Genomic DNA, 13,169 nt, shown 5'->3' with positions numbered 1-13,169 from the left:
AAAAGGGCAGAAGGGGAGGGGCGCAACGAAGTGGACCCAGGTCTGCCCGAAGAGCGAAGGTTGCAGAGGGACACGCTCCGCACTTGGTGGCCCAGGAGGCCACGTGAGGATGTGTCTGTGGGTGCCGAGGCAGGCAAAGGAGCACAGAGCACAGAGCCCACAGGGGCTCCTGAGTTAGGAGGAGCCATGGGGGCTCGGGGGAAATGTAGGACTCAGAAAGCCCAGGATGTTGGTGCCTTTCAAGTTTGCCAGCAGGAAAGGAGTGAGCAGCCCATCGCAGAGGGGAGGGAGGAGGTGGAGGGAACGGCCCCAGAAGGTCAAGTGGCCATGTGGGTGGTTGTTTGTGAACTCCTCAGCTCAGCCAGAGAGGCTCCAGGGAACCTGCTGGCACCTTTCTTTCAAAGGTAGCTCCTCCCAGCAGGGAACATGCCATGAATAAATTCCAGGAGAAAAAGCTATTTGATGTATAGGAGGAGTTAGACCTTGCCAGGGGCTGGCTGGAGTCGGAGGAGGGGATTATGGCTTGCTTGGCCGGAATGAGCAAGTAGGATGTCCGAGAGTCACAGAAATGAAGCCGCCCAGTGGGTCATGAAGGAAAGCCCGTGACAGTGCTTGACACATGAGATAGTCAATTAATGAATGCTGGCGCCTTTCCCTTCCAAGCTGTTCCCTACCCGCTGGGGAACTGACAGCTCCTCTAAACTCTCCAGACAGCTCAAGGAAGCCCATCGTGTGTATTTTGGACCCTTTTCCTTTTAAAGAGTTTAAAATCGCCCGCCTGGTAATGGGCACCATGCTTAGAATCTTCCCGACACACATCATACCCTCACCTGCTTTTTCAAACCCAATGCAGACCTGCAAGGAAACAAAATATAATGATAAAAAATTGGTCCAAAGCAGAGATGTTTTTGGAAAGATGTTTTAAAATAGTTTACTGAATGTACTTAACACTACTGAACTGTGCACTTAAAAATGGTTAAGGTGATGAATTTTATGGTGTGTATATTTTTTACCATGAAGCATTTTTATTACAAATTTTTAGAAAAAGTAAAGGCAAAAAAAAAAAAAAAAATCACTTACTGATCAAAGAGGAAGTTAGTTCGGAGAGAGAGAGGGCGAGCCAAACCCAAGATAACTGTTTGAAACAATAGGAAAAATGAGACACTGTCAGGAATTCTTTTTGTTTGTTTTTCTATCAGTCTATTAATCTTTCTTCTGTCTCCAGAGCTGATTTAGACACAGAAGTGCCTTGGTGTGTGTTTGGGTTTGATTACACATTTGTCTGGTGAATGTGGCAAGGGGAAAAGAAAGGAAGGAAAGAGCTAGCATTTATCAGAGGTCTTTGGGCCAGACATTCCTCATGTGTTTTCATTTAATCTTGCCAGTAATGCTGTGGGTTAGTTTTATGATCTCCAACACAGATGGGAATACTGAGTCTAAGAAGTCCTCCAGCAACATATTTTGTCTGTGTGAACCAGGTGGAAACCTCTGATGCTTCTGCTCAGCCCATTTATCAGCAAGGGTCTCAGTGATGTGGCTTAACCTTAACCAAAAGTGAAGGGCCGCATGGTTCTTGATGAGGTCATATCATTCATAGCCTTCCCTTCCTGTTGGGAAAACTCCCCTGATAATGCTGGCCTTGCATAAGGTAGATGACAATGATGATAGCTGGCACCAGCTGGTAAGCATCACTGTGGACCAGGCGCTGTTTAGCTATGGGACCACATGTCATAACGCAGACCTTTGCGGAGTCAAGATAGACTACGAGCCAACATGAATATTACTGCTAGCCAACATGAATATTATATAGTACTATAAGTGTTTAACTGTACATAGCACATATTTATGTACACCCACAAATCATCCTTGCAAATATGCTTACAAGCAAGAACCCTCATGGCTCAACCAATTGCAGAACATAATACCAACAGCCAAAAACCAAGCTCTTCCCCAAAGATACCAACCAACACTATCATTCATTTATCGTACATAGTATGATAGACTAGACTCTGAGTCTCAATTTTGGCTCTGCTACTTTCTAACTGTACAGTGGTCAAAAAGGTACTGAGCATATCAAAGTCTCAGTATCCCCATTTGTAGGAAAGGGGCACAGTGAGAATCCCTTTCTAACAGGATTCTTCACTGGATGAATAGAGACAAGGTATGCAAAGTGCTTAATAAGGTGGCAGATACATGCTAAGCACTCAGTAACTATAGCTCTCCATAAATCATCAATCCTCTCAACAATCTTGGGAGCTAGGCATTATCCCCGCTGCACAGATATGGAAACTGAGGCCCGAGAGGTTGTCACTTGTCCAAAGTCACATGATTAGGAAGTGGCCAAAGGGATTTCCTCTGATCCTCCTCTCTCCAGCCCACGGTCCCATTCAGTGAGGGAAAGGGGCTAGAGCTCCCTGCTTGCTGAATATTCAGGAAACAGATCTTTGCTCTCTGATGCTGATAAGTTTGGGGGGGCCCTGAAACTGGCTCCTGAAGAGCTTTGGCGGGAAGCCTGGATTCAGTGAAGCTACAGGAGGCTGCCCCAGGGACCAGCTGCCACTTGACCTGTTGCATTTCTTTCCCTTGGCTTCAGGAGCTGAGTGACCAGGCGGGTTCGGAGTTCGAGAACTCTGATGTCAGATGGGTCATCACGGTGCCTGCCATCTGGAAGCAGCCGGCCAAGCAGTTCATGAGACAAGCTGCCTACCAGGTGAGGGTGGGGTCAGGGTGGGTGGAAGCCGGAGGAGAAGGACCCAAGATGCCCAGGGTGGTGACTGTAGCCCCGCCCAGGTACCTCCCACATTCACTGGCCTCCATGGGAGGCAGCAAGGAGGCTCTCCTAGGCAGGGTGGGGGCTGGGAGACAAGGAACCTTCCCATTCCTCAGCTTCCTCCTGGGGAAGCAATGGGGCTCAGTCCCACAACAAGAGCTGGGTTCAGTTTCCTTCCTGGCTTTCTACATTTCCAGGTCATGTTTCTACTGCGGAGTCTCCAGGGCTAGGATTTCAAAGCTGTGGCTCAGAGACATTTCTCTGTGGGTGAAATGAAGTGAGAATCTTAAGGGAAAGGCTTGGGAAACAGGAATATTTGAATAAGAAAGCAAGCAAGCCAAGGCCATTGGCCGAGAATCAGGCATTTCAGCTTGGCGTGGAGGCTGAAAACTGCATGTCTGCTGCAGCACAGAAAGGAAGTGTGATTGTTCCCTGCACGCTTCACTCAGCAGGGGCTGTGTTGGAGATGGCAGACCCCTGCAGAGGGCAGTGGCATGGCCAAGGGGCATACCAGGCACAGGCGCTTGTTGGCCAGGGATACAGATGCTTCAGTGCCAGTGGCCACCCCATCCCTGTGGGCACTGGGGGGCGGCTGCCGTGAGGGTCTGGCTTCGAGGCAGGAATGGCAGGCCATGCTCACCTATTGTTATGGTCCCCAGGACAGGACAGAGCTGGCTCCTGTTGCACTTAAGCCCCTGGGCGTATGAACACCCATGCCTGGGGCCTGGGTCAGCTCTCTGTGTGTTGAGAGTCAGTTTTCTGAGTCTTCAGCTGAGGCTGGGTTGTGTGGCAAGTCACCAGAATCATTAGATGTCCCCTCCCCGCTGTCGTGCCTCTCAGGAAGCATCCTGCCCACCTTTCCCAGGAGTCGTACCTCTGATTTTGTTTGTGACCCTCAGAGTCAACCCGGAGCCCCAGCATAGTTAATGGCCATGGGAACCTCAGCATCATGAATTGTATTCAGCGCTCACTCAGAAGGCTTGACTCCAAGTAGCATGCAGTTCAACTTGCATGCAGTCAAGGGCGAGGAGTCCCCTCCCTGCACTCTCTCCCCTTCCCCAGGCTGCTTCCCGTGCACTCCCCTGCCTCCGTGCAGCGTGAGAATCTGGCTCAGTGTATATACCTGCCAAAAATAGATCTGTTTTTATAGGGATGAAGGAAGAGGGTGGAAGCTCCAGAGAGAGGCAAGCTCTTTAAAAACGGAAGAAAAAAATGCAGTTTAGCCATTCACAGAAGCCCTGGGCATCACGGAGCACAACCTCCATAGTGTCAACCTTCTGGCAGGGCCCGGAAATGGGGCATCAGGACACAGCTGTCTGCAGAGACGCTGCTCGGCGTTCTGAGTTTTTCCCAGGAAGAATATTCAAGATTCATGGTTTTGACTCTTTTCCCAGCCCACAGGAAGACTTCAGCAACAAATGTGTGACCCACAAAAAGGTCATTCTTATTTATAGCCTGAAAAAAAAAAAAAAGAGAGGTGCAGTGGCTGGTAAATTTGTCAGGGGAGTTTGAGCCCTGGGCTGACTCTTCCAAGAGGTGGGACAGGAGGCGTGGGGCCCTTACACTGGGAAGTCACAGAGGAGGACACCAAGTCCCTGGGGGTTGGTGGAATCAAATAGGTGCCTCAGGAGAGAAAAGGGCCTGCAGCTCTTGGGTGAGGACAGATGTGAGCTGTGTTTATGAATGTGGGGAATTTGCTTTCAGAAGTCTAGAGACATGCTGTTTCCTCGAGGCTGGCTGACTTTGGTACAGTGTTTTTGCAGCTTCGTTTTTGATCCTTTGCAGTTCTGATTTGATACTTGTGTTCCATTGACAGCCGCTGAGTGGATTTAAAGATGGCAGCGATCATTCAATTGTTTTTTGTTCATGCATTTATTTATTCATTAAACAGACCTATACTAGAGTGTATAGACCTAACAGACCTAAACAGACCTATCTCTATGTCAGGACTGTGGTGGGCACTGGGTTCTATACCCAACCAAGGCAGGGATCCAGCTCTTGGGTTGCTCACAGCCAAATGGTTCACTGACACCTTCCATACTTGTGGGTTAGGGAGAGGGGTGTACTGGGAAGCACAGTTGCTTTGCAGACATTGCTGCAGTCTCTTTACCTGTCTTCTGGAGAGTCTTAGGACAAAGTAGAAATGAAATTTGCAACTCTATGGGCAAAATGAACATCTCTCTACTCTCTCTCCATCCCCCATTATTATACAGAATAAGAAAGATGATGATGAATTTTATATGCCAACTTGACTAGGCCGTAGGATGCTCAGATATTTAGTCAGTCATCATTCTGAGTGTTCCTGTGATGAAATTCAACATTTAAATCAATAAACTGAGCAAAGTGGATGGCCCTCCTTGAGGAAGGTGGGCCTCATCTAATCAGTTGAAGGCCCGAATGGAGCAAAAGACTGACCCTCCCAAGTAAGAGGGAGTTCCTCCTGCATGACTGCCTTTGAGCTGGGTCATTGTTTGTTTGTTTGTTTTTTCCCTGCCTTTGGACTCAAACATTGACTGTTCCTGGGTCTCGAGCCTGCCAGCCTATACCGTGGGTTCTCCTGGGTCTCCAGCTTGTTGGCTGCCGATCTTGAAACTTCTCAGCCTCTATAATTGCATAAGCCAAGTCCTTATAATTATTTATCTGTCTGTCTGTGTGTCTGTATGCCCTACTGGCCTACTGGTTCTGTTTCTCTGGAGAACCCCGACTAATACAGTGTCCGAGCACAGAACATAGTTCTCAGCCTAGCAGCTTCTGCGAGTACCCACCAGGCACCCATGTATGTGAAAGGTATTGAATCAGGTGGACATCTGTCTCCTTCTGCAAGGCGGTGGCTGCCTACCGATCCTTCTACCCAAAGTGCATCCCATCCCATGGGCCCGACTTCAGGCAGGAGAGCTGGAAGGATGAGGTAGAGTGGCTACTCCAGTAGGACAGTTGGAGAACTGGTCACGTCTACTCTGCTTGCGTGGGGAAAATGGAGCCCGTCCTTCCAGGCTTATCAGAAGCCTCCTGAGCACAGGTTTGTGGGGCAGTGGTGGGGGCTGAACTTGAACCTCCCACCTGTCAGGTGGAGGAGAAAGCAGCCTGGAAGCAGAGCTGGGAGATGATGTGAGGAGCAGGTCTGGAGTTCTGGGGCCTCCACTGGGGCAGGCTATGGCTCACTGCCCGTAAAGGCTGCAGGGAGGGTGCACAGATGCAGTTTCCTCCGTGAAACTCCAGAAACTCACCTTGTGTTGAGTGCTTGTTGAAAAGATGGGTTAAACCTTTATCTTTTGTAATTCCCGGACTCAAGCCATCTTTACACCCTTTAAGAGCATTCAGTGAAAAGACGGTAACAGGAAGAACAGCTGATCCCTCTTCTGAGGCCTTTAGAAAAGACTTAGAAGCGGAGACTGTTCTGAAGCTGAGGGGATTGTGGATAGGAAATAGTCCAGTTTATTTCTAAGGGCATTTTGCCTAAAATGTGTAACTCCAGTAGGCTCCGGAAACCTGTTAAATAAATGCTGCTCCCATATGTACGATGATCTCATCTAACATGGAGACGCAGCTTCTTCTGCCTCCCTTTCTGAACAAGCTGTGGTGAAAAATGGTCATCAGGAAAACAAAATAGCGTAACACCCCGAACTGCTGCAGCTGTAGCCTTTTTGTAGCCTGACCACAGACCCGCAGAGCACTTAACTGATCTGGCCATTTTTTTCTCAGCTGTGGACACAGTGGCAGATTCTCCTGGCTGATTGCAAGGCGGAGGAGCAGAGTAGTTGGTGTAAACACCACCTGCTCCCCTCCTGAGTCTCCCTGGAGTGTGGTTTTCTCACGTGCTTCTCCTGAGTGAAACTCGTGATCACAGAGGAAGGCTCTAAAAAGCTACCACGATGGTGCTCCTGCAGCCCCGAATTCTTGGCGGAGTCAAATGGGGCAGCATATGCTCTTGGTTCAGATACTTCCTGTATGTAGAATCCATCCCCAGGTCATGTCTGTGGAATGCAGGGATGAGGGCCAGGAAACTGCAGAAAAAAGGCTGGCTGGAGGGCTGGGGGGTCCATTCGTTCGGCAGCTACCTCCTGAACACCTACTGTGTGCTCTGGGGCAAGAAGAACTGAGCGTTGCCATTAGAAAGTCCACCATCCTGCGGGAGAGGCTACATGTATCTGCACTGTTAGTAACAGGGGTGTCCAATCTTTTGGCTTCCCTGGGCCACATTGGAAGAAGAAGGAATGTCTTGGGTCACACATTAAGTACACTAACACTAATGATAGCTGATGAGCTAAAAAAAATTGCAAAAAAAAAAACTCATCATGTTTTAAGAAAGCTTACAAGTTTGTGTTGGGCTGTATCTAAAGTCGTCCCGGCCTGTGGACCATGGGTTGGACAAGCTTGGTGTATAGGACTGGAGACAGAATATGTTAAGTGCTTATCAGGGGCCCCAGTGGAGGGAGGGCTCACGCGGGAGTAGTAACCATGAGGTACCTTCTCCGAAGGCAGAATTAGCAAAGACAGACAGAGTGGTCTGCGGCTGCAGTTGACCTGGCGTGATCCCAGGCAAACAGACCCATAGGTTTGCTGAGGGCTGCCAGATGGAGGCTTCTGTGGAGGGTGGCTGCAAGTGTTAATGCAGAAACAAAGCTTGCACTTGCAGGCATTGGGTCTTCCTGCCCAGAGAGAAAGGTGGGTTTTTGAGAGCCTGGGCGATGCTTTAGCATTTCCTCCTTTCCTCGGAGTCCGCAGCAGCTCTGGGACTCCTGGGGAGATTAAATTTGTGCAGTCTGCTGCCTCTTCTCACCTCTCCTTCTCAGCTCTCTTCTGTGACCTCCATGGGAGTTTGTGGGTGGGACACAGCCCCTCACTGGACAGGAGCTGGTGGAAGCAAAGCAGTGTGGTTACTTGGTCCTGGGCCTCCCGGACACTGCCTGGACCCGTGACCTTGCCTTTTCCTCCCGTTGGGAGTGGGGTTCTCTTCACCTTCGCTTCCTGCCTGCATCCTCTTCCTGGTACAGTGGGGAACCCCCTGTGGAAACAGGCCAAAGCTTTTGCTGTGGAGCTGAGGCCAGCCCAGCTGGAGAGGGACAGATGAAAGGCCTCCGCTGAGGGGGCCAGCCCAAGCTATTTTCCACAGACGTGGGGCAGCCTGAGTGTCTTCAGGATGTGAGAGTGTCCTGGGCGGAGGACAGTTCTGTTGGATTGTCAGTTGCACACAGGCACACTCGGATGCCCTCGAGTTCTAGAATTTTATACAGGGCTCTTCACCCCTCTGGACTGCTGGATCTAATTTTCCAAATAAAGATTTCCCATCTAAGAGTTCCTGCTCAATTTCAGGGGTAGTGTGGGTAGAGAGATGGGGGCAGAGCTTACGGTGTGGGAAGAGGGATGAGGGGCAGAGCTTATGGTGTGGGAAGAAGGATGAGGGTGGAGCTTACAGTTTGGGAAGAGGGATGAGGGGCACAGCTTATCGTGTGGAAAGAGGGATAGGGTGGGGCTTATGGTGTGAGAAGAAGGATGGGGGTGGAGCTTATGGTGTTGGAAGAGGGGTCAAGGGGCAGAGCTTATGGTGTGAGAAGAAGGATGGGGGTGGAGCTTATGGTATGAGAAGAAGGATGGGGGTGGAGCTTATGGTGTGAGAAGAAGGATGGGGGTGGAGCTTATGGTGTGAGAAGAAGGATGGGGGTGGAGCTTATGGTGTGGGAAGAGGGGGCAAGGGGCAGAGCTTATGGCGCCCTTTCTTCCTTCCTATCCCTGTCCCTGCTGCCGTGGCCCAGGCCCATCTTGCTTTTTCTGGCCCTTCAGGGGGCCTCACTACCGCAAGTCCCACCCGGCAGGCTGACATCCCAGTGGGATGTGGTAACTGTAATGTAGCGTCTGGGTCTTTACCTTTCTTCCCTCACACCAACTCCCTGGGCTCCACTCATGCATCTGCCCCCGCCCTCAGTTTATTTTCAGGTTTGAACTTTGGAGGAGAATTGTATATATACAGGCCTGGCAGCTTATTTGCAGCAAGTTGGCACTTTTTCCTCACCCCGCTTTGTGGAAGCTTCCCCCTTGGAGCTTCTATTCTCCTGGGAGGTCCTTGACTCCACAAGCTACAGGATGGAAGAATCTGCACAGGAGCTGTCCCTTGGAAGGGGTCCTCTTGGTCTTACTTGGGATTTCTTCCTCCTGGCCCCTTGGGATCCAGGCTCAGAGGTTTCACCTTTCCCGGGGGCACTGCACGTGTGACAGCCACGTCCTCTTTCACTTTAACCGCCAGCCACGTTTGTGCCAAGGATGTCTAATGTGACCCTGTGCGGGTGAAGCTGGGGAGGGGGGACTTTTACTTGCTTGAATGGGGGCAGTGGGAAATCCTGTCACGCACCTGAGTCAGGGCCCTGCTGACCGATGTCACCTAAGGGCAGATCCAGCCTCTCTGACCCACGGGCTGAGCTGATGGGCATGGATGCTGCCCGGGTGGTTGGCCGTAGCGGAGGGTACTAGGTGATGGGAAGAGGGTTCGCCATGGACAGTGCAGGACACGAGAGTGGTGGTTCTTATCTGGTTTTATAAAGTCAGCCTTCCAAATATGGTTCTGCCATTTTGAGGCATTTGGTATTTATAGAGTGAAGATGTTCAGTCACCTGCCTGCCAGTAGTATCAGTTTTAGCGCTGAAAGTCTCACATGCCAGGAAATCCCTCTATCCTGGGCAAACTGGGACAGTGGGCCACCCTCCCTCTCTTTCTACATAAAGTGAAGGAGTTGACAAATAGCCCTGAAGGTCCTTTGCATTCTTTTATTGTTGTTGTTGAAATGGAGTTTCACTCTTGTTGCCCAGGCTGGGGTGCAGTGGCACCGTCTCGGCTCACTGCAACCTCCGCCTCCTGGATTCAAGCAATTCTCCTGCCTCAGCCTCCCGAGTAGCTGGGATTACAGGCGCCACCCCCACCATGCCCAGCTATTTTTGTGTGTGTGTATTTTTAGTAGAGATGAGGTTTCACCTTATTGGTCAGGCTGGTCTCGAACTCTTGACCTCAGGTGATCTGCCTGCCTTGGCCTCCCAAAGTGCTGGGATTACAGGTGTGAGCCACCGCACCTGGCCACTTTGCATTCTTAATTCCTGAAAATCCCCTTCTCTCCTTGCCCCATAATTGGACCTCCCAAGCCCCTCTGCCCATGATGAGGCTGGCTTCCCCTGGTGAGAGGTTATTTGTGCGTGTGTGACATTAGGAGACCTTCTGAACCTGGTCTGCAAGAAGAATGCACTAAACCCCAGGGGTCTGCTATACAACTCGAGGCCTTCCTCCCAGTAGGAATGGTATGAAGGCAGCAGCCCAAGAGTCCTAAGAAACGGCAGAAAGTCAGCAGCATGGCAGTGGCAGGGATGAAGCGTGCTTCCGTGGTCAGCTGGGCTGGCAACTGAGGACATCCGTGTGCCTGAATGGTTTCCAGAAGCACGTGGGGCCTCCTGCTGCAGTTCAAGGCCATGAGAGGTGCCAGGGAGCTGGTTAGAGGCCCAACCAGGCTGTTTCTCTGAGCATCCTCAGAAGAGTTATCCCAGGGCTTCCTGGGCTGGCCCTTCTGAAGGCCCACAGGAGTGGTGACTGGGACAGGTCAGATGTCACAGAGCAGAAGCATTTCTGCCTACTACAGGCTAAGGCCCCAAATGTCTGCAGATGGAAGCCACAGATGAGAACTTGGGGATCAGATTATTAAAGGAATATTTATTACCATATGTGATATATGTGTATAATAAAACTATTAAAGGGTGGTGGCTTTGAATAAGATACCTGCTTGCTGACTTAACTGTACTCTAGAAAATGAGGGACTATATAGGATTCCAGGGGGGGCTTCCTCCTGGAGCCACTGCTCATCTGACACCCCCAGTAGGCAAATCTCAGGGACCTTCCTAGTGCTCTGGAGATAACAGGTCGGTTACCCAGATAGCAAAATCAAATGCTTGTGTTGCTGAGGCCCAGCCATGGTCTGTTTCCAAGGCCACCAAACAGGGGTTTGCTCCGATTTGGTCAGACCATGTGGTATATTACAACTGAGAACAGATCACCTGCCTCCCACCCTGTGATGGTTTGGAAAGTTTTGGGGTCTCTGCAACTCCGTGCCTCCACCACCGGAGCGTGGAAGCCCGTGTGCATCCTACAGTCCGTATTCCCCCTGCCCCTCCCCATGGTGCTGCTCAGCTGTGAACCAAGCAGGCCCCAAGGGCAAGAGGCCCCCCCAGCCAGAGCTCCTGGCATTTCCCCAGGGTGCCTGCACATTTTCTTTGGCCACCCTGGGGTGTTGGGGTATATGGCCTGGGGCCCAGTACCGAGGCACCCCGACATGACACTGTGCAGAGGACTGTGTAGAGAATGTCCCACAGAAGCACAGCACGAATGCACCCTCCTTAGGGATGTCACCCCAGGCATGGGTGTCCTGTGAGCAGGCCGGCCCGGGGGGCCCTGGGTCCTAGCCTCTGTTTCTGTCTTCCAGGCAGGCCTGGTCTCGCCTGAGAACTCGGAGCAGCTCATCATTGCCTTGGAGCCTGAGGCGGCCTCTATCTACTGCCGAAAGCTGCGGCTACACCAGATGATTGAGCTGAGCAGCAAGGCAGCCGTCAATGGGTACAGCGGCAGTGACACAGTAGGAGCTGGGTTTACACAGGGTACCTCTGCTCTCTCTCTCCCCCTCCTGCTCTCCTTCCCTCCCAAGCCCTGGGTGTCTCTCTCCCTCTGATGATTTTAAAGGCACTTAGTGTCAATGAAGAATCAGGATACTCCAGGAGGAGGTGGGCTTTAAGCACCTCTCTGCTCAGCCCCCCTACCTGGCCCCTCCAAGGACCCCCATAAATGGAGGCATGGTTACCCTGGTTCATCATCCACCAAGTGCCTGGGGACGGGGAGCTTCTCTCTGAGAACCTGAGGGTAGCCTGAGAGCAGTTCTTGGCCTTGCATTGTACTAGGCTCTTAATCTTTCTTGTGTATTAACAGATTCTTAATCTAATTCCATTGCCTGTTATTAATTCTCCATTAAGACTGTTGATTTATTGCTGACTCATCATTGGGCTGCTTCATGTGTGATGAGCTCATTATGTGTCTTCGCTGAGAGTTTAAAATGCAGATGAAAGCAGCTGACTTTCCTGACCTAGGTGATGCTCGCTTAGCTGTGGGAAGGAGCACTGCCTTAGGGAGACTCAGGCTGGGGTTTTAAAAAGCTTTTTCTCTTTAATAATCACCTGCAGGCAAGTGGGTCATGGCCTTGGTCATGGAACTTGGTTCCCTGGTATCCAGGGCTCTGTGGGTGTGTTGAGGGCTATAGGGTTTGCAGACATGCCCTGTGAGGGTCAAGGCACCAATGTGAGCATGGGCGCTAAGTGGGAGCACTGTGGGGGTGGCGCCGGGCACTGCAGCTCTGAGCTCTGTTCCCAGATGAGGGCTTTGAGGGCCGATACCCACCTGTCACCCATGCTCACCCCCATCCCCCACCAGAAGGCCCCAGGCCCAGGAGGAGGAGAGGGAAGAAGACATCAGTGAGGACCGTTGCTGAGTTGTCCCTGCCACAAGCTTGTTCCCAACTTTTCTTTGGACCCCACACCCAAGGCCCGTCCCTGCACTTCCCAAGGCACGAGGCCAGGCTCACCCTGAGCCCATGTGTATTCCTGCTTAGATGGTCTCAGGCTGCCTCCTCCAGGCCTCCCCTCTTCCTCTTGAGAGAAGCAACTCTGCCCCAGAGGCCCCCCGTCTGTATTTCAATCCCAAGATTTAGGAATCTGGGAACCTCAGCCACAAAGCAGTGGCAAAAGACTCCCTTGTCACCAGGCTGCTGCCCTAGCCCGCCAGGAGCGGCGTGCTCACGCCTTAGATTTGATTTACCCAGAATGAATGGAAAGAGCTTCCCTTTAAGATCTGAGGGCTTGACTTGCCACTTTCTACCAACGCTCAGCCTCCTCAAGGCTCACCGAGGCTAGCCTTATTGCTGACTAAATCGAATGCATTCACATTTTGAATACTCAGAGGTTTATTTAAATTTTAATCTTCATTGTTTTCAATGGAAAAAAGAGGAAAGACTAAGTTTATATCTTACATGCTGATTCTTCATGTTGTTCACAAACACAAATTCATGACCAATAGCTAATTCTAGAATAGCTGTTTTTAACTTTTTGTGAGTATAACACATTTCAGGGGGAACATCTGTTTTTGAAAGATTGCCTTCCCTACGAGGTTTTGGTTTCCTTTCCCTGAATGGATCACATCTGCCCCCACACTGCTCTGTGTTCCTGTCCTGTGGCTTGTGGAATTTGCTGTCTCTGTGTGCTCAGAGGGTCTTCCTGGTTTTTGAAATCCTCAAATTGTCGGGCACCGCCCCTCCGAAGGGCAGTGAGGCAGTGGTTTGGCAACAGCCTCACTTTACAATGAGAACATCTCTCCCAGGAGACGAGTG

The 13,169-nt window shown here is 51.0% G+C and overlaps 1 protein-coding gene across 6 annotated transcripts in view; it reads left to right on the top strand.

The window, feature by feature from the left end:
* Positions 1 to 13,169, top strand: part of HSPA12A (heat shock protein family A (Hsp70) member 12A) — a 182,865-nt gene that overhangs the window by 156,558 nt on the left and 13,138 nt on the right. For all 6 annotated transcript variants that reach the window (XM_050803961.1, XM_050803960.1, XM_050803957.1 and 3 more), the window contains 2 exons: positions 2,594 to 2,710; positions 11,223 to 11,394. In XM_050803961.1, coding sequence (XP_050659918.1) covers positions 2,594 to 2,710; positions 11,223 to 11,394 — 289 coding nt within the window. The remainder of the gene's footprint in view (positions 1 to 2,593; positions 2,711 to 11,222; positions 11,395 to 13,169) is intronic.

The sequence above is a fragment of the Macaca thibetana genome, chromosome 9, assembly GCF_024542745.1.
Source record: "Macaca thibetana thibetana isolate TM-01 chromosome 9, ASM2454274v1, whole genome shotgun sequence".
NCBI classification, from domain to species: Eukaryota; Metazoa; Chordata; class Mammalia; order Primates; family Cercopithecidae; genus Macaca; species Macaca thibetana.
Note: the sequence above shows the minus strand (reverse complement) of the source record. Positions and strands in the feature narration are given on the sequence as shown.